Below are 19894 nucleotides of genomic sequence, written 5' to 3' on the forward strand. Positions count from 1 at the left end.
ATGATCACTTAAAACCCACAATGTGGACATCTTTCATCCAATTAGAGAAAATCACCCAAATCTTTGAAGAAGAAAGAAGAAGGTGCAAAAAAGACATCTAATCCACATCCAAAATTCTCCATCCTGGCTCCCATATATCACCATATACTAAAACCCCAAACCTAAGTTTTTCCACCCTGTAAGATCACACAATACTATCCAAATGACACACACACTGTTTCTGCGCTATCACTCAAATTTTGAAGCCTTTTCCAAGGTCTCACGTCAAACAAGGTGTTTACTTGAGGGTTGGCACCCTTAAATTCAGAAAGCTCAAAGCTCTCAGCCACCAGAGCTCCAACAGGCAGCCCCAGCTCACTGTCCCTTGCCACCATTTCTCCCTTGTGCTCCATGAGCAGGGTGCACTCTCCCGTGCTGACCTCTATCCCTTGCCAAGTCCTGTTCCATCTGTGCCTTGGCTTTCCTGCCCCCATCCCTACACACCTGATGCAGACATCCCATAATGGCTCAAGGCAGCAGGTCCCTTTCTCTGTGTCTGGCACAGCCCAGGGCTCTGACAATATTCCTGCCCTGTATTTCCAACTCCAGGATAATTTTCAGTCCTGATGGGTTTTAATTTCTACTGCCCCTTTCCAGAATGTTGATACGACTCTGATCCCTCTGATCCCCCTTCCTTTCTCTTTGCCCTTTCCCCCCCTAAGCCAAGGCACAAAGATTTCCAAGAGGGGTGGAACAGGAGCCCAGTGATGCTGGGTGGGGGGGAAGAGGGAAACTCCATGCCAGGATTCCCTGGGACTGGGGACTCTCCATGCCAGGGAGTTCCATGCCAGGATTCCCCAGGACTGGGGACTCTCCATGCCAGGATTCCCTGGGACTGGGGACTCTCCATGCCAGGCAATTCCATGCCAGGATTCCCCTGGGGTGCAGGGCTTGCTCAAGGGGCTGGGGAGGGAAGAGTTCATCACCCACAGACCTTGGGGAGAGAAAGTGAGGCAGGAGCAGGCAGCTGACAGAGCTTTTCCCTTTACCCATGACACCTTTACCTCTTATGGCCCGTGAAGAGATCTTTTCCTCCCCCAGCTGAGACTTCCAGCCCTGGGCAGTGCTATCATGGGCTTCTGAAGGAGGTTGATTTTTAACACATCCCCTTGTGCTCAGACATTCCAGGGTTAACCTGATGAAGAGAACAGGGAGAGGCAGACACAGAGCAGGCTTTGGGCCAAGTACAAACATCCTCTGGTACTTACCTACACTTTCTTCCTTCTAAATTAATTCTGTCCCACCCAATCATCATCTCTTATCACTCATTATCTCCCACTCTATTCTGCACATACCTTACCCCCATTTCACTGGTTTTAAGTGCTCAAATACTGACTGGTTTAATCGATTTGTTTAAAACCATTTCCCTCTCAGATTTAACCACAGCCAGCAACTAAACATCACAGCTCTCTGCCACCTACCCAGGGAAATGTGGAAAAAAGTAAAACTCACAGCTTGAGATAAGAACAGTTTAATAATAAAAAAAAAATTATGAGGGAGAAAGGGGGAGACATAAAACCCAAGACAAACAAGTGCTGGCCAGTACAGTTGTTCGCCACCCTCTGACCCCTCCCAGCCCATCATTCCCAGTTTATACACTCAGAATTATTCTCTGTGATGTGGAATATCCCTTTGGCCAGTTCAGGTCACCTGTCCTGGCCCTGCTCCCTCCCAGCTTCTTGAGCCTCTGCTCACCGGCAGAGCCTGGGAAACTGTAAAGTCCTTAATTTAGAGTAAACACAAACCATTGGTGTGTTATCAACATTACTCCCATGCTGAATCCCAAACACAGGCCTGGGAACAGCTGCTGGGGAGAAAATTAACTCAATCCCAGGTGAAACCAGGACATAAAACCTTTCCTGGATTTCTTCCACTTGCTGAGTCACACTCACACACACTCCTGCAGCATCAGTCCCATTTCCAGCTGCTGCTCACAATGTCAAAGCCCCTCAGGGCCCACCCTGGACAGGACCCAGTGCAGCCCCATCCCAGCTCTGCCACGGGCTGGTCCCACCTCTGCATCAAGTTTACACAAACAGCACTGCCAACTTTCTGCATTCTTTGCTGGGTGTTTTCTGATTTAATTAGTGTTTTGTAGCTCTGGGGACTGGAATTACTTCAAAACAGAACTGAAGAGCAAGAGGACGATGATCCAACCCCTTGATCTCACATTTTAAATCCACAATCTCTTTATCAACAACAGCATTTTGCTCTCCAAGCTCTTCCTTGACTTCTCCTAATTAGAACCCCCTCACCTGCATCACTGCAGGTAGATAGGGAGAGGAAGGTCTGGCCCCTCTCAGGCCCTAAGAGGGAGTGGGCAGAGCACAGCAGGGGCCTGGCTGTGCCCCCAGCTGCCCCCCACTCCTGTTCCACCACCAGCTCTGGGGCTGTCCCACCTGGCACATCCCACCAGTCGGACCAGTGAGGCCCAGCACAGGCTCCTGATCCTTCCAACCCCAGTGCAGTGGGGTCCATTTCCTGCTGTGACCCAAAGGCAGCCCCCCACAGCAGCCCCATGGCTCCCTCCCCTATCCACAGTGAACCAGGAGCTGGTCCGGCTTGTTTATTTTGGCCCCAACATGTTGGTGAAGATAAAAAAACCAATTTCATTTTGGTTGAAAAAAAGTCTTTATTCACAGAACATCACATGAATCACGTCCCACCCTTGCTCCTTTATGTATAAAATACTGGTAAAATAAAGTTTTATTCCAGAGGCAAGTGAATTCCCACAGAGTGTCCTCCTGTGACCAGCTCACCCCAGAGCTGGAGCTCATGCCACAGTTTGGAAGCAGAAGTGAGGTGTTTGCTGAGGAAGGAAACGCCACCAAGCTACAGCAGCAAAGCCACCAGGGCTCCAGCTCCAACTCATTTCCTTTGGCAGGGACCACAATCCCGCCAGGGCTCCAGCTCATTTCCCACTGCATCCAAAGGGGAGATGCTTGAAGGAACCACCCGTGTCCCTGCCATGTCCCACTGCCACGGAGGATTTTGGGTTTCATACAAACCACCTGAGATGCCCTTGGAATCTCTTTGGATTTACAGGCACCACAAACGTGTCTGACGTCACGTCCCCAAATCCAGCTCCCCAGGTGGCTCCTTCAAGCCCCATGTGTCACCTTTGGATGTCATGGGTAGCAAGGACACTTGGCTCACCAAGGAGAAATCAGCCTGTGCAAGGACAAGGAGACTCCAGAAGGCAAAATAAATCAACAGGAAAACATCTATTAAAATGGCAAGCTAGGCTCAGAAACAGAAGAAAAGTCCAGTTCCAGGTGTCTTATGGCTCCTACCACAGCCCAAAAGGAGAGACTGGCCAGAGTCCCACCTTGGTGTAAGACAAACCCTGCTACCCCAGGTCACAACTACAGAAACTTTAAACAATGACAGCCTTTAACCCTAAACCCCAACACTGTAAAATCCAGGGGAATTGGATCAGTTCATCAGAACTGGGATTCCCCAGGGACCCCTTGCAAGTGCTCAGCTGGCCTCTCAAGGGCTGAATCCATCAGATTTCATATCCAAAATAAATTTCAGGCAAATTTGGATTTATGATTTCTATTACACAGCCAGACAGATGCTCCATCACTGCAGATTCCCTCTTTTCCTTTTAATTCCTTACTTCCTTGGGGTCAAGTGAAAACCAGCTCCATGGTTGCTTTGCTACAGTATTTCCTTGGAAAACCTAGAAAAATGGGGAACTCCAAGAGCAGAAGACACTTGGAGAAATAGCAGAAAAGTATCAAACACATGGAGAAGCCCATGAACAGGGGCCACTGGTCACACCAGCATTACCTTGTGTCACGGCCCATATTCCCTAAAATTCCTTCTAACAGTTATTAAAACCCTTTCTCCAAGTTTACAACAGGCCACATATTGAAAGCAAAGCTCAGTGCAGTCAGCAGAATGTAGAATTTGTGATTAGTTACTAATCCAGAGACCCACAACCATTCCAGACAGGAAACAGAAGGAATTGCCAGCACAAGGCCACATCATCTGGATATGACCCATCTGTGCCACTGTCAGACATCAGGGAATGCTCCAGACTTGCTACACATGGGGACAGGAACAGATCTGTAGGGTGATTGAAATGGATGATGCCCAAAATGCCAGGATGGCCCCTCCATCAGACACCCCCAGGCTGCAGGGGAAGCAGTGCCAGGCTGAGATGAGGATCTCACAGCTCCAATGTTTCACTGGGACAGGGAATGACCCCAAGGGGATGAGTGTGAGCCAGCACCACCCCCGGGAGGTGACACATCTGAGTGTCCTTCACAGGAACTCCACAGTGCAAAGGGTACCACAGGAATGCCCTTCCCAAGGGTGGGGACGTCTCCATTCCAAGGCACAGACTTGAGGAAACTCTCCTGACCAAGCTGATTTCCAGTGCCAGGGCCTGTTGTGCCAATCCCACCATTCCTCTGGTGTGAAGAACCTGTTCCAGCTCTGTGAACAATCCCACACCTCCAGGGAGTACAGGGGGACTCACCTGCTCCGTCCACTCAGAAGTTCCAGCTCCAGAGCCCCAAACCCAACCAGCACCTCAGGAAATGAACACAGCTCCCCAAACCTCTGTGCTCCAGCATTAGCAATGTCAGTTTTGGAGGCTGGATTTGGCAGGAGGCTCAGGGAGATGCCACAGGCCTGACGTGCATCAGTGGAAGCAGGAGGGAGCGTGGCACTGAGCACCCCCTGGGAAGCAGCAAGGCAGGGAGGCACCAGAACATCCCTCAGATGAGCAGAGCAGCATTTCACCCTAAACCAGAGAGATGTGTGCTGGGTAATACTGTGAGTGAAGTTAACTCAGGTCATAACCGTGTTCTAAGACTCTTCCCCTCACATCCTCCTCCTCCAAGCAAATGGAACAGCAGATGGGAGCCCTTCACTTCCCAACTCTTTTTGCACAATCAGTCCCACAGGCTGAACTCAGGCCTGTGAAATTCTCTGGGCTATTCTTGCACTGCAAAATGCAGGGGGTAAGGTCAGTGCTGGCCAGTAAACACCTGAAGCATCCTAGGCTGTGCCTTTGCATCCTCCCATCCCTGTGTGCCCAAAGGGACATTCCTGCCTTCCTACAGCTGGGCACAACGTTCACTTCTGCTTCCTGTTAACCAGACCTTTAAACCTGCAGGCTTGAGGGGAGAGAGTAAAGGCCAGGGGTTATTTTCACAGGGCCATTCTCAAGCACAGCATTCCCAGACACATCCATTCCCACACACATCCATTTCCCGACGTGCCTTCCACGTGACACTGTTCCAGTGGGATTTGTAAACTCTGAAGTCCATGGGAAGGGCTCATCCAAAGCAGCACCCAGAGGAAATTCAGTTCTGGAGACAGTCCTCTTGCAGGAGGTCAGCAGCTCATGTCAGGTACTGCACGACAAGGAACATGATGAGGCAGGTGACAGCCATGCCCCCCAGCATGAGGAACTTGTCCTGGAAGGCGCGCTTCTCGATCAGCCGCATCACCGTGTTGGACATCCCCAGCATGTTGGCAACGTCCAGGATCTTCTTGTGAGTGCCCTGAGAACAACAACACAGCAAAGACACAATCACCCTCATGCTCTGAGCCTTCTTATTCCACAACCCAGAGTATTTCATCATGGGGGGTGAGTGATGGATTCTAACTTCCGTCAGCCAACCATCCTTATCGTTCCACAGGAGGTGGCCATGGGACCCTGGAAACAGCTGGGTCTGTGGACTAATTAATTCATACACATGAACAGGAATGTGGTTAAAGACACAAAACAATCTGTCTGGAGAGAGACAAGATAAAAAGTGTCTCAGAAAAATGCACTCCTTTGGGAGGAGTAGGAGTTCTGCTGGTCCCGTTCCAGTCACAGTCTAAGAGCTCCGACCAGCCAAGGTTTTGTGCAGAGCTCCCCCTGCTAAAGTACAGTTCATACCAACAGAGACTGAGCACGTGCAGACACTTGCAAGGTAAATAGGAGAAAAAAGGCAGATAAACTTGTAATTAATGCCCTTCCCTGAAATCCTTCCACAGAAAAGTGCAGGGTGCTGCAGGCAGGACACTTGGTATTATTAGGAATATGGATTCCACCAATACACCAGCAGCAGGGACACAACAGGAACCCTCCTGCTTTATTTCAGGGCAGTGGTCGGAGGAAACAGTATGAAATACAGGCACAGAGATGTGCTCCAGGCACAGGTCAGGGTGGGACATTGCCCTGAGAGGGAAGAAGGGAGAGGACTCAGGGCTGCAGAGTCCTGATGGCACAGGAGGTGAGAAGGACCCTTGAGGAAAGCTGGACACAGTGACCCACCCGTGGGCAGGCAGAGCACTGAGCCACAGCCAGACACTGGCCAGGACCCTCCTCACACCCACCTGTGCACAGGGCAACTGCCAGGAGGGACCCTGCCACACCAGGGACAATGGACAGTCCCTCAGGGCGATACCTGGGCTGTCCCTGAGAGAACAGACCACTTCAGGGTGCTGTAACACTGCCTTCATCTCTGAGCCAGGTCAACAGCACAGATTCCCATCACAGCGCTGAACCCCACGCTTTGACTTTGAAATAAAAACTTCAGCCTCTCTTCTTTAGTCCACATTATTTTTGGTCTCAAAAGAGTGAAAATTGGCAATTTTTTTGAGTATAAACCTGACTCAATCAGGAAGGCTCTCCAAGGGCAGAATTTAGACCAACTATATTAGACCCACATGCAGAAGTTTCTCAGTCCACAAAACACAGATTTGCAATGCCAAACTCCATCATCAGTGTCTTGTGTTCCAGGCAGTTCAGGCCCTTCACTGAAGTTGGGTTATGTCTCTGCTAGTCCCGTGTAATCCATTTTCTCCAGTTCCCACAGCTCCTATTAACCCCCTGCACACTGCTCTCAGGCTCAGCACCGTCCTGTCTCTGCAGAATCCTTTCACAGTGCTTCAGAACAAAACCAAACTTGCTGGGAGAACAGAAACCAAATATGAAGCTTTAAAATGAAAGCAAACAATAGAAAAGGAAAACTAATTCTTGCAGTCATGGAACAGTGGAATTGTACAACTGGATCAGTCAAAGGGACAATCTAGGAATACTCATTTCATACCTGCCCATTTATACCCAATATGCACAAAGTTACAGAGAATAAAGCTATTAGTGTCCAAAGAAGGGACCTGAAGATGATGAAGGATGTGGAGGTGAAGCCACAGGAGGAGCAGCTGAAGTCACTCATTCAGCTGGAGCAGAGGGGACTGAGGTCAGACCTCCCTGGGGGCTGCAGCTCCTGAGGAGCAGCTCCAATCTCTGCTCTGGGACAGGACAGGAGCCAGGGAACACATGGAGCTGGGTATGGGGAGGGTTGGGTTGGATATCAGGAAAAGAGTCTTCCTGAAGTGGGTGCTGGGCACTGCCCAGGCTCCCCAGGCAATGGTCACTCCTGGAGGCTGCCAGAGCTCCAGGAGCATTTGGATAATGCTCCCAAGGGATGCACAGGGTGGGATTGCTGGGGTGTCTGCAGGGCCAGGAGTTGGACTGGATGATCCTTGGGAGGCCCTCCCAAAATGGACTATTCCATGATTACACATTAACCCATTTCTCTTTGTAAGCTGTCTCTACACCAGCTGCTTCTGCCAGATGTTCTCAGGCAACAAAGTCTGTGTCAGTGCAAGAAAAGCTGAGTTAAGGGGAAAAGGAACATGAACAGACATTTCCTCACCTGCAAGGGAGAAGCAACATCCCCCTGAACAACCAGGAACATGATGGCCCCGAAAGCACAGCCTGTGTGTACCAGCAACCATGGACAGACACTCAGCAATTCCCTGCTGCAGGGCTGGCCCGGAGCTCACGTGCCTGGCAAAGGCTGGAGAAGAGCCAGGAGGCCCAGGGAGACCCAGCAGGAACCAGGCAGTCACTGCCAGCCAGCCAGCAAAAGCAGCCACACAGGACTGGTGCTGCTACAAGAAACAGCATTCCCTCATCCCTGCAGGGCACCAAGTCCTGCCAGGGCTCCTCTGAGCATCTGTGAGCTCTCCTGTGGTGGGATGCACCTTCTTCTCAGGAACCCTCCAGAATCCATGTGCTTCATCAAGTCCCTCATGAGAGATTACCTTGGATCACTGATTTCCCAGCTTGGAGAATCAACTCCAATTCCCTGTGTGCAGCACAGGAACACTGATGATTGGATGCTCCAGGCCAATGTCATCAGCCACCAAAGCAACCAGTGCTCAACACGATGGACAAATGTCTACAATCCTCTCAGGGATACAGGGACTTCAAGAAAGGTGCTCTTTTCAAAAGGCATTCACAACACCAATCTTCTCCAGGCACTAGTAATGAGTCCTTCCAGCCTTTTCCTCATGAGCTGGCAGCAGAACCTCTCCCTCTCCCTACCACTCCTGTGGCCAGACTGCTCAGCAACACCATTCCTCTGCAATGAACACTGAACCACCCACTGAATCCTCTTCAGGGTTTTTCTAGTAATGGACCTTGTCTTAAAACAAAACCATGCTCACCAGGTCAGTGAACAAGTGACCTGAACTAAAGCTAAACCTCATCTTGGAAAGAACTCAGCTTCAAACTCCACTTTAATGTCTCTGTGAAAGACCTGTGGGTGCAGGTCCTGGTCACCAGAGCAGGGAGCAGAGAAGGAGCTGCAGCCCTGTTTTGGACCTGTGCTGGTCCTGTGCAGGGCTCAAGGAACACCAGGCAGCCTGGAACCCTGGGACCAGGACAGCAAAGTGCCCGTGCACAGCCAGCTCAGCTCCCCGAGTGCAGACCAGGCACTGAGCTGCAGGTGTGACAGACCTGACCAAACCTGAGCTTTGTGTCATTAAAAATGCCTAAATCTGGCAAATACATCCCAAAACAAAGCAGTGTCACAAAACTGAGAACAGCAGTTACCCCCATCTGAAGATGAATACAACAGGCATTTCCCTACATTTTTCACAAGTCCAGTTTCTCCCCACACAATTCTTATTAAAAAGTTTTTTGTATCCTTGAGCTTTTCACTCAGAACGGATCATCACTTTGAACAGTCTGTAAAATAAAAGGCAAGTATTTGCTAAGAGACTGCAGAAATGCAGCTGTTATCAGCAGGGAAGGAGGGACTGCTGAGGTGCATTATCTTTATTACTAATCTTAATCACAGGTGCTCTACAGCAGCTTTGTGGCTGCTCTGAGTGATGCTAATCTGATCCAACACCTCCCTGCCAGCCACTTACTGTCCCTCCTGAACCTGAACAAACAAACAACAATCAACCAAAGAAAAACAAACATAACATTCAGCACTGCTGACCTGCAGGTGAAGGCCAGCCAGCCCCAAGAGATCTTAAAGGTATTCCTAATAGGATGGTAAAATGTAAAGATTTCAAGTTGTTTAAATGAAATTTGGGCCTTTCCAGCATCCTCAGCTTGGAGCAATATACTGAAACAACATATATATTGATTTTACTTAGCCTGATGAGCATGAAGACAGAAAAATGTGGGGTCTTTCTGGTAAAAAATGATGCCCCCACCTTTAATGTGACTCTCTGGTCCCTCAGCCCCGCCAGGATGTTGGTGCCACTGCCAATAAGCTCATCCATGCCTCGGTGGGCACTCTGCAGGGATTCATTAAACTGCAAGGTTTCGTCGATCGGGATGGTGGTGTCAGAGTCCTGTGGGGAAAGCAGGGACTCGGTTACCTGCTCACTCACAAACACAACAAGCACCAGCAGACACGGCCAGAACCCAACAGGACTGCCAGGACTCTGCTTACACCTTTGTTTTCATAATGATTTTAAATACAACATTGATATTTAAGTGAAAAGAGTCATTTAGAGAAGATAGGGAGGAAGCCAAAAGGCAAAGCTGAGCAGCTGCTCAACTGTAATGAGATCTCAAGGATGAAAAGAGCAAAAGCAGAGAATTTTTATAGTCTTCAGTATGAAAAGGTACTGCAGGAGAGAACATCAATCTGACAGAAGGTGTTTAACAAGGTGTCAAACACCAAGAAGGTGCTTAGTCATTGATCACTGCAAATGAAAGACTTGTGGAAGATTTCACACCACATTTCTGAGCAACAAAAGGCCTGAAGAAATGTAGGGAGATGACATTCTAAACATTTACAAAATAGTGCAAATTTCTGGCAGTGAGGACAAACAGACATGGGCCTGGTTCCCTGAGCTCTGGCTCACTCATCACCCAGGGCCCTATTAAAAAAAATTATTAAAAATTAGTATTTTTCATGTTTTTTTTTTTTCCAGAAAAGATGCATTCAATCAACTAGGAACTGGGAATCTTGAAATGGAAATAACAGGGTAAAACTCTAATCTGGACTGCACAGGAGGGCAGGGATGGGATCACCCCTGTCTGCCAAAGGCCTCCAGGTCGCTGTTTCTGGACACCACTCCACCCAGAGAGGGAAGGAAACGGCTCACTACCCCCACATGCTTTAGAGCAGGAACTGGGGCAAGTGTTGGGAACACTGTTCACCTGCTGCAGGTGCTCAGAACAAGAACCACCCAAAGGCAGAATTCACAGTCATGTGAATAAGAGGCACTCGGTGTGCCCAGCAGCTGCAGGTGATGCACAGATACAGCACAATGTGCTCTGAACACTCTTTGGTAAAAACCCCAAATGTTCATCTGAAAATGCCAGTAGGAGCCAAGGTCTGGTGTTGCCCTGCCTGGGGAAGGGCTCTGCTCACTGTGGAGAAGGAAGAAGCAGGGACAGAGCTCTCAGGGGCCCTGGATGAAGGGTCTGTGGCAGAACACACAAACCTGGGCCCTGTAAACACAGCACCAAGGCTCACACAAGTGTCTGAGCAGAAGCACTTAAATTTCCATGTGAATGGCTCTTATTCCAGATATTTAACAACCTTAAAACCAGTGGATTTCATTTCTGTACAAGGTTTTTTTATCCACTATGAGGCAGCAATAAAAACAGAGAAGTAGATTTGTGACCCCCCACCAAGGAGATGGCATGGCACCAGAGATGGGATGGCACCAGAGCTCTGTTTTGCTGCTTGTGATTTTATCCAGGTACAAGGAAAGGCTTTAAAGATAAAGACCATTTTTAACTCTTGAATTAAGCAAACTGTTCAGAACACTGCTACAGCTAGGTTCCAAAAGGTGTTCTGGATGTTCCAGTGACTTACTCACACTCAGCTGACATCTCTGATAGAATAGGGGAGTATATGAATAGGAACTGTGGAAAACTGTAACCAAGAGAGGCTGATAACTGATAAATAAATCATCATTTTCCTATTAAAGGATCATTTAAAAGCCACATTTTTGCAGCAAGCTAAAAAGAAATACGAAGTAATTGTGTATTTTTTTTTCCATCTACCATACCTTTCAACATCTGAAGGAGAAAACAACCAATTTCCTCTGTATTTTGTATCCGTAAGCCTGTTACTGCTTTTAAAAACTGTTCCACTCACACATCTTTTGTTTCTGAACAGCAAATTTTCCTGTAGGAAAACTTTCCTACTCGCAGGGAAGCACCACAGTGTTTAAAAACAACAGCTTGCAGTGCTTTCTTCAAGCCTTGTTTATAATTTTGAAATAGCCAACAAAACACCAGACATTATCTTTATGGCAGGCTTTGAGAAATGCATTGAACTGCCCAAATCTCAGTTAATTAGGATTGCTGACATGGTTTCTTTCTTGTCCTGACAATGACTGACAAAATGTTAGGTGAGATGCCTTTAACAAAGAAAAGAAATAAAGAGGAAAGTAAAAAATGTAAAAATAGTATTAAAAAGCCAAAACCAAAACAAAACAAAAAGCAAACAAAATTTTTAAAAAACCACCCCATAAAACCCAGTTAAAAAGCCAAAACCAAACCAAAACAAAAAGCAAACAAAATTTTTAAAAAACCACCCCATAAAACCCAAGACTAACTTTTCAGTTGCAGAAAACTGAAATCTGAAAGCACGCTTACATTATTCAGAGCAAAACTCCCCCAGCAATTTGCACTGAGGGGACTTCCCAATGGAGGAACTAACAAGAACAGCTGGACCACATTCATGTTATTACAAACTTTTGACTCATTTCTAGGCAAAAAGCAAGGGCTTTGAGGCAGCTGTGTGATTTGTGTTTGGCTACGCTGAAGTTTGCTGACACCTGCTGCCAGCAGGGTGTGTAACAGGCAGGCTTTTCACAGATCTCAGGATCTGGCAGACATCTGACACAAATCCAAGTGAAATGTAACTTTGGTACCGACCTCACTGACCCTTTTACAACTGCTATGTAAATCCAGGAGCATTGCACTGCATAAAACACGACCAGCAGCTTCTGGAGCCTTTTCCTGCTGCCTTAAGAGCCCAGCTTTTCCTCACGAGAGCTGTACTTTATCCTCCCATATTTTGATTTCTCTCTACCTTCACTCAAACTCCCAGCAGCTTCCAACCATCCTGTTTTCAAGCTGCCTGCCTCCCCCCTGCTGGATTTGAGCTGCTGAGCAAACAAAATTTTAAAAAAACCATAAAACCCAGGACTAACTTTTCAGTTGCAGAAAGCTGAAATCTGAAAGCACGCTTACATTATCCAGAGCAAAACTCCCCCAGCAATTTGCACTGAGGGGACTTCCCAATGGAGGAACTAACAAGAACAGCTGGACCACATTCATGTTATTACAAACTTTTGACTCATTTCTAGGCAAAAAGCAAGGGCTTTGAGGCAGCTGTGTGATTTGTGTTTGGCTACGCTGAAGTTTGCTGACACCTGCTGCCAGCAGGGTGTGTAACAGGCAGGCTTTTCACAGATCTCAGGATCTGGCAGACATCTGACACAAATCCAAGTGAAATGTAACTTTGGTACCGACCTCACTGACCCTTTTACAACTGCTATGTAAATCCAGGAGCATTGCACTGCATAAAACACGACCAGCAGCTTCTGGAGCCTTTTCCTGCTGCCTTAAGAGCCCAGCTTTTCCTCACGAGAGCTGTACTTTATCCTCCCATATTTTGATTTCTCTCTACCTTCACTCAAACTCCCAGCAGCTTCCAACCATCCTGTTTTCAAGCTGCCTGCCTCCCCCCTGCTGGATTTGAGCTGCTGGAGCACAGAAAGCCCCAGCAGGGATATTTACGTTGGTGGTGAAGGTGCGGGCCAGCAGCTCCTCGCGCTGCCGCTCCTGCTGCTCCCGCAGGTACCGGCGGTGCTGGAAGTTCCGCAGGGCTGTCTGCAGGTGCTGCACGTCGTATTTCAGCTGGTCCACTCGCCTGCAAAGGAGCAGCAGCACAAAAACACTCTGCTTTTCTGGTGCTTTTTGTACCAGCAGAGGAGCATCATTAATTAGCAGCAATGAATAACAAGGAATGATGGCTTCTCTACAAGACGCAGGACATCCAATGCTAGGCTGAAATTCCACACCTACATCCTCCCCGTCTCATTTTTCTACTACACAGGTGATTATTTCATGGGTGATTATTCATTTTAATCAATTATTTAGACTCCAGGCTAATGACAGAATGTGAAGCAGAACTCCTGATCTGTCTTGGACATCCTATCCCATGGATTGTCTCTTCAGGTGTTACAGAACTGTATCCATTTCTCATTTAACACAGATTTGGGAAGATGGTAGGATTTGTACAGGTTCTATTTTATGACCCTCCCCCTTCACAAAAAAGATGATGCTTTCCAGTTTCTTTAATTAGCATCACATTCTGAAGTTTGAGGTTTTATTAAAAGGAGCTCAAAAGTCAGTGGGTATTACAGGAGACATCTCAGACATCTCCACTGGGCTGAAACAAATCATGTCCAGAACTCCCCTGGCCCTGATTAAATGATTGATAAAAGTTAATGTTTGATCACCAGACTACCCTGGTCTAGTGAAAGGTGTTCTGCCCATGGCAGGGGTTGGAACTGATCTTTAAGGCCCCTTCCAACCCAAACCATTCCAGGATTCTACAAAGAAATCAATGATTATTTCAGATACTGGCCTCTTTCTTTAATACACGTGACATGAAATCTACTCCTACTATGTACAAGGGCTTTTCTAGACGAAACATTAATAATTCACAGAATACGTCACAATAATAAGTCACAGAATTAATTAAGAACAGCAAGTCCTGATGTCTGTGGTCCAACCTCCTGTTCAAACCATTGCTCACTTTAGAAACCTCTTTATTTCAGTCACCAACAGCCTGGAAAATGGCCCAGAGAAAATGACCCCAAACGAAGGAATTTTACTCTCTACCTCCAAAATGCCATTAAAAGCAAGTGACAGAGAGAGCATCCAAGTGCATGTTCTGCTCATTGAGAACAGAGCCATGAATCCAGATGCATCACCAGTCTGGACTTGATGATCTTTGAGGGCTTTACCAGCTTTAATGATTCTCATGATCCTGGGGTTAAATGCAGGAAAGTGATTTTGCCTCTGTGCCTCAATTTTTCTACTGTAGAGCACAGAGATCAGTTAAGCAAAGTATAAAGATTTCACACAAATCAAAAGCAAAGGGCTTCAGTAATTTAATTAAAATAATTACAAAGACTACCCTGCACAATCACAGCAAAGCAGTGAACTCACAGTTTGGCACTCTGCCTCTTGTTGGGAGGTTCTTTGCTGGCCAGGATTTCCAGACGTTCCAAGTTGCTGAATATATTGTCTATTCTTGCCTGAATCTCATTTTCTACCACTGCAAGGAAATAAAAACAGGATTTGACTTGAATTAGACAACTGCAATCTGATGAAGGCAAATGCTCAAAAGCATTCAAAGCAATATGCAAAACCTCACAGATGCAAATCTTTACTGGATAAAAATAATCAGATAACTGAGAACTATAAATATAATGAATGTCAGTTCTTGAGCTCAGTAATTTGACACTCTCACCTTTTCCTCCTCCTCTGAGAAGGCAGCTAGGAAAGCCCCTGCTCATTCCAGACATCTGAGCTTCTTTCCCCATCAGCTCCCTGAATTAGGATTTCAAGCCCACACATTCCCCCTGCAGCCCCTTCCTGCTCCCTCAGCAGGATTTGCTGTCACAAGAACACAGAGAAGCATCATCACCCACCTGCCAACTACTCCACACACCAGGAGTGCCCAGAAAACCACTCAGCAGCACCCAGAGAAGCAAAGAGCACACACAACCTCATCTTTGGCCCTGGATCTCACACAGCCAAGGGCTGACTGACTCACACCCAGAGACAAACCAATGAAATTGTTCTAATCCAGCTCTCCATCATTTACTGCAGCTGAATTCCACACAGGAGAGCTGACAGACAGTTACAGCAACTTTTGTCAGACCAAACTACACCACTGCACAATTTTCTGAGCAGGAAGGGACTATTTGCTCAAAGTTGGAAAAGGCAAACTGCAAGTTTAATGTCCTGGCCCCTATTCCTGCTCTTCAACCATGGATAACCCTGTTTTCCATAAATTCTGAAATACACACTAGTAACTTTATAGAAACAGATATATATATTTATTAATTTATTAACTATGCAAACTGGTGAACTGACTGTAAACTATGTAAACTATATAATCCTACCTCTTGAAATGGTCTCAAGCAATAGAAGCAAAATGGCAAATTATACTAATTTTGAGGACTTCCAAAATCACCCCCAGTGAACAACAGTATGGGAAGTCTGGCATTGCAGAAGGAGCAGTACAACCACCACAAAAACCAAATTGTTATTTTTTGATAGGAAATTTATCACAGCCTTTCCTAGAGCCCAGTCATGTTTCACAAACACATTTAACATAAGAGAAGTCAGTGAACATGTGCAGAAATGCATCCAGCCAATGCAGTGTCCTTTTACCTCAGAAGTTCCTGATGAAACCCATCATCAGTGACTCATGCAGGAATTAAAGAGTTCAAACACAGGTCCAAAATACATGTGCCAATTCTGCACTGGGGTAAAAAGTCCTGCCACACATATCAGAGCATCTTATTATTACAGTCATTTATGAGCACAGGGTTATAGTCCAAATTTACTGAGGCTATTTCAGACCCAATGGTTCTATACACTTCCCATAAGCAGGTGGAATTACAGGTTCTGACTCTGATGTAGCAGGAATGTCAGGAGCATCCTGCTGAAGTTCCTGCACACAAAATCACAGCATTTTTCCCAAAACTGCACTGAGCATCCTTAGGGGAAAGCTGCCAGTTGGTGGATGCTGAGGGAATAACACTCAGCAGGGCAGGCTCAGTCACATCTCTCAGCTTTCTGACAAACCAGAGATGCTCTCAATCTGCACTTCTGTCCACACCAAGGTGTTCAAAAACCTCCACGAGTGCTTCTGTTTGGGGTTTTGATCTATTTGTTCTGAAGGCTGCACAGACACCCTGACCATGAGCTCCAAAATCTAACAGCATCAAAAATCTGGCACTCTACCATGAGATTAAAGAAGCATCCACAGCAAGCACTCTCTGTCAGTTAAAGGATTATAACTGGAAGATGAAGCAAATTCTTGTCCTGTGTTTTCTGCTCTGTCCTCATATAAAACAGCACCTTACTGAAGTTAAACAGCAACACAATTTCAATGCGTTCTGAATTGGTGACGTGTCTCAGCAGCTGATCACAATGGCTCACGAGCTAAATTTGTTCAAATAATGACTGTAAATTTAAGGAGAAGGCATACAAGGTTAAAGATGCAAACTAAATCAACCTCACTCATCACTTACAGTGCACTGACTCTTTGTCTGAAGTCTCCAGGTGCCCCATGTACGACTGGACCTCATGGACCTGCCTGTCAGGACATAAAGAGAAAATGAAAGGAAAAGTCAGCTAACAGACACAAAATCATTTCTCAGCACCTCACTTTTCAGCTTCTTTTACTGAAATGCACTTTTTAGAGGAGCACAGGAATCAGCAACACAGTGTCAGAGCAGAAAGCCCATCCCTGACCACCAACCCAGGTCCTCAGCAGGGAAGCAAGCTGTGCTCTCACCTCATATGCACCTACAAAGTAATTTTATTTAAAAAGAGAAATCAAGGTGAAGGTTATGAAAAATGCAGATCAGCTTTTCTACAAGAAACAGCTGTTCAGCTTGCTCTGGAGATGACAATGGGAATGATTTTCATGGTCTCACATGTGAATTCACAGGCATCAACTGAAATTAAAAACTTGTAATTATAAGAAAAAAACTACTGTGGCTGGACAAGCAGTGGCATTGGAAAACAAACAAAAAATGGATGGTTGTTAAATTCTTCTGGAACTAGATGGGCTTTAAGGTCCCTTCCAACCTGAACCATTCAATGATCACAAAATAAAGCAGGACAAAAACAGGAACAGGACAACATCAGTGCCCATACCCACAACAGCTGCTGTGACATTCCTGCATTTCCAGATCTCCAGCAGGATGTCCTGCTCCTCCCTACAGGGTCACTCTGTATCATTAATCAGTGACACAGAAATGAAAATTCAATACCAGATTCAATTCAAGTCTTTTACCACCTCTCCTCCCTTAACAGAGCCCCACAAAATACAAATTACCAGGGAAATTTGGAATATTGGCTCAAATGTGCCCTTTGGCCCCCTTCCCGTGAGTTATTCCACACGGATTACCAACAGAACCGCGAGACTTTGTCTTATTTTGCAATTCCCACACCACTCCTCCCTCTCCAGACCGGCATTATCCGTGCAATGTGGGATTTATCCTCAAGCACCCACACGCCTCCAGAGGTGGTTTAAACTGCGGCAGCCGGACCCCTCAAACCCAGCTGTAAAATTCCTTATAAAGGGGCGTACATTAAATAAACCGGCAGCAATGAGCGGCAATCACCGTTCCCGGTGCCCCGGGCCGGCCGAGCCCTCGGGGCTGACGTGGCACACGCGGTTCTGCTCCCTCCGGGATGGGGTTTTACGGGAAACGCTTTTCAAGGGCGCCGGGATCCCGCACCCCCCCGGGCTCACAGCCCCGGTTTGCGGGTCTGCCCTCGATCCTCCAGACAAATGCTGGGTTGGCGGGACAGCCCGCACACACCCCGAGCCCTCAGACACCCCGAGCCCTCACACCCCTCAATCCATCACACATCCCTCAACCCCTCACACTCCTCACACACCCCGAGCCCTCAGACACCCCGAGCCCTCACACCCCTCAGTCCCTCACAGCCCCCGAGCCCACACAACCTCAATCCCTGACACCTCTCAACCCCTCACACCCCACTGAGTCCCTCAGACACTCCTCAATCCCTCACACACCTCTCAATCTCTCACGCACCCCTCAATCCCTCACGCACCCCTCAGTCCCTCACGCACTTGTTGGTTTGCCGGTACAGCCCCTCACACCCCTCAGTCCCTCACGCACTTGTTTGTTTGCTGGTACAGCCCCTCACACCCCTCAGTCCCTCACGCACTTGTTGGTTTGATGGTACAGCCCCTCCATCCCGCACCGGCTCAGCTCCGCACACGTCGCCTCCCGCCACTTCCGGCCCCGCCGCCTTCCGCTACTTCCGCTTCCGCCTCCCCCCGGATCGCGGTTCCGCCTCTGCGCCCCGCGCGGCCGCCAGGGAGCGCTGCAGGACCGGCGTGGCGCGCGCGGGGCGGGGCCGTGAGGGGCCGGGAGGGACCGGGAGCGGGCGGTCCTTCCCTCACGAAGCCTTGGTTGCTGTCTCCGTCGCCAGTGTCGGAAACAGCGGCTGCAGCCTCCCAGCACGGTCACATAAAAGGGTGTCAGCTGCGAGAGCCGCCTGGGGTAGCGGAACTGCAACTCTCGCACGGAGCATGGAATGGATTCAGTGCCACTGTCCCCTGCCATGGCAGGGACACCTTCCACTGTCCCAGGTGGCACCAAGCCCTGTCCAGCCTGGCCATGGACACTGCCAGGGATCCAGGGCAGCCACAGCTGCTCTGGGCACCCTGTGCCAGGGCCTGCCCACCCTCACACTGAACAATTTCTCCCCAGTGTCTCATCGCACCCTGCCCTCTGACGGAGGCTTTGAATTCCCCCGATGCTGAGCTGATTCTGCCCTTTTTTGGGTTTGTGCTGCCTGTCCCTCCTGTGATGTGAAGGAAAACCTGCTTTATGAACAAGAATTATGTCTTAAACTGGGTCCATCCAGATAAAATGCTCAAATACTATTGAATAAAGTTCACTTCTTTAAATCCTAAACTTCCTTCAGCACCCTCGGCCTTGTCTTGCGCTTGACTTAGGCAAAACCAAAATAACTGTATAGCAAAAATTCAGGCTACAAAGATGACAAACGTTGGAGGAAAAGTGAGAAAATATTTTCAGAGGTGGGGAAGCTAAAGGCAGACACCTCCTGATGTGAGACTGCGCAAATTGGGAAACCTGGGGGCTGGAACAGTCTCCAAAGTGTTGGGTTCTTTCTGTTGTTGCTCATTTGCAGTTCAGGGTGAGAACCTGAAGAATGCAGCCTTGTCACAGGAGAACACATCCCTGAGCACCACACAGATATAAAAGAGGGAAACAACAACACATCTTTAATTAATGAGAGATTCTGTCCCTGTGGGTCCGTCTCTTGTGTCTCAGATGATGCATCAAACTTAGTCTGCCCTGCCCTGCCATGCAGCCAGCCAGGCCTCTGGCAAGAGATTATCCCCTGGATGTCAAACAGCAACCCAAGCCCCAGAAATCACATCAGCCCAAGGATAAACAGCATATCAACAAAACCATTAACTGCAGCAGTAACAAACACATTTGCTCCTGTCCTTTGCTCCCCCTTCCCTGAGCCATTAGACCCCACTTTCAAACACTTCTGGAAATAGGTTGAATGGAAATAGACTCTGCGATTCCCTCCTGACCAAGGCTGTGAGAGGTATCACAGGAGCCCTGATGAAATGGCAAGCACTGAGACACAAGAACAGATTTCTGTTCTTTTGTGAAGAAATTGATTTTTGCCAGAAAGAACATGCTGCAACCCAGCGTCTGTTCTTGTTAGACTTCAAGTCCTTCCAGGAGGAGTTCTTCAGCAAATTGGCTCATTTAGACACAACAGCCAGGAGCATGG

General features: G+C 47.8%; 1 protein-coding gene across 3 annotated transcripts; it reads right to left on the reverse strand.

Annotated features, from left to right (window-relative positions):
- Positions 1–2660: 2660 nt before the first annotated feature.
- On the reverse strand, positions 2661–18359 carry GOSR2 (golgi SNAP receptor complex member 2). 3 transcript variants are annotated; one of them, XM_041399002.1, is made up of 6 exons: positions 18281–18359; positions 16606–16670; positions 14507–14615; positions 13067–13199; positions 9508–9648; positions 2661–5561 (listed from the first exon to the last, which is right to left on the reverse strand). In XM_041399002.1, the coding sequence occupies exons 1-6, from the start codon at positions 18307–18309 to the stop codon at positions 5400–5402; spliced, it is 639 nt and encodes a 212-aa protein (XP_041254936.1). In that variant the 5' UTR covers positions 18310–18359; the 3' UTR covers positions 2661–5399. The 3 variants fall into 3 exon arrangements, with proteins under 3 accessions (XP_041254936.1, XP_041254937.1, XP_041254938.1); XM_041399003.1 differs by lacking the exon at positions 18281–18359 and adding an exon at positions 18183–18234; XM_041399004.1 differs by lacking the exon at positions 9508–9648.
- Between the last annotated feature and the right edge of the window lie 1535 nt (positions 18360–19894).

Source organism: Onychostruthus taczanowskii, unplaced genomic scaffold (genome assembly GCF_017590055.1).
Source record: "Onychostruthus taczanowskii isolate IOZ18803 unplaced genomic scaffold, ASM1759005v1 scaffold151, whole genome shotgun sequence".
Lineage (NCBI taxonomy): Eukaryota > Metazoa > Chordata > Aves > Passeriformes > Passeridae > Onychostruthus > Onychostruthus taczanowskii.

Bases quoted from the DNA above. Each gene is read 5' to 3' on its own strand.
- GOSR2 (XM_041399002.1), bottom strand. From the start codon at position 18,309: ATGGAGGGGCTGTACCATCAAACCAACAA. The intron at 16,671-18,280 runs GTGCGTGAGGGA...ATGTCCTGACAG, and splicing joins CTGTACCATCAAACCAACAA to GCAGGTCCATGAGGTCCAGT. The intron at 9,649-13,066 runs GTAAATATCCCT...CTTTCCCCACAG, and splicing joins CCCGCACCTTCACCACCAAC to GACTCTGACACCACCATCCC.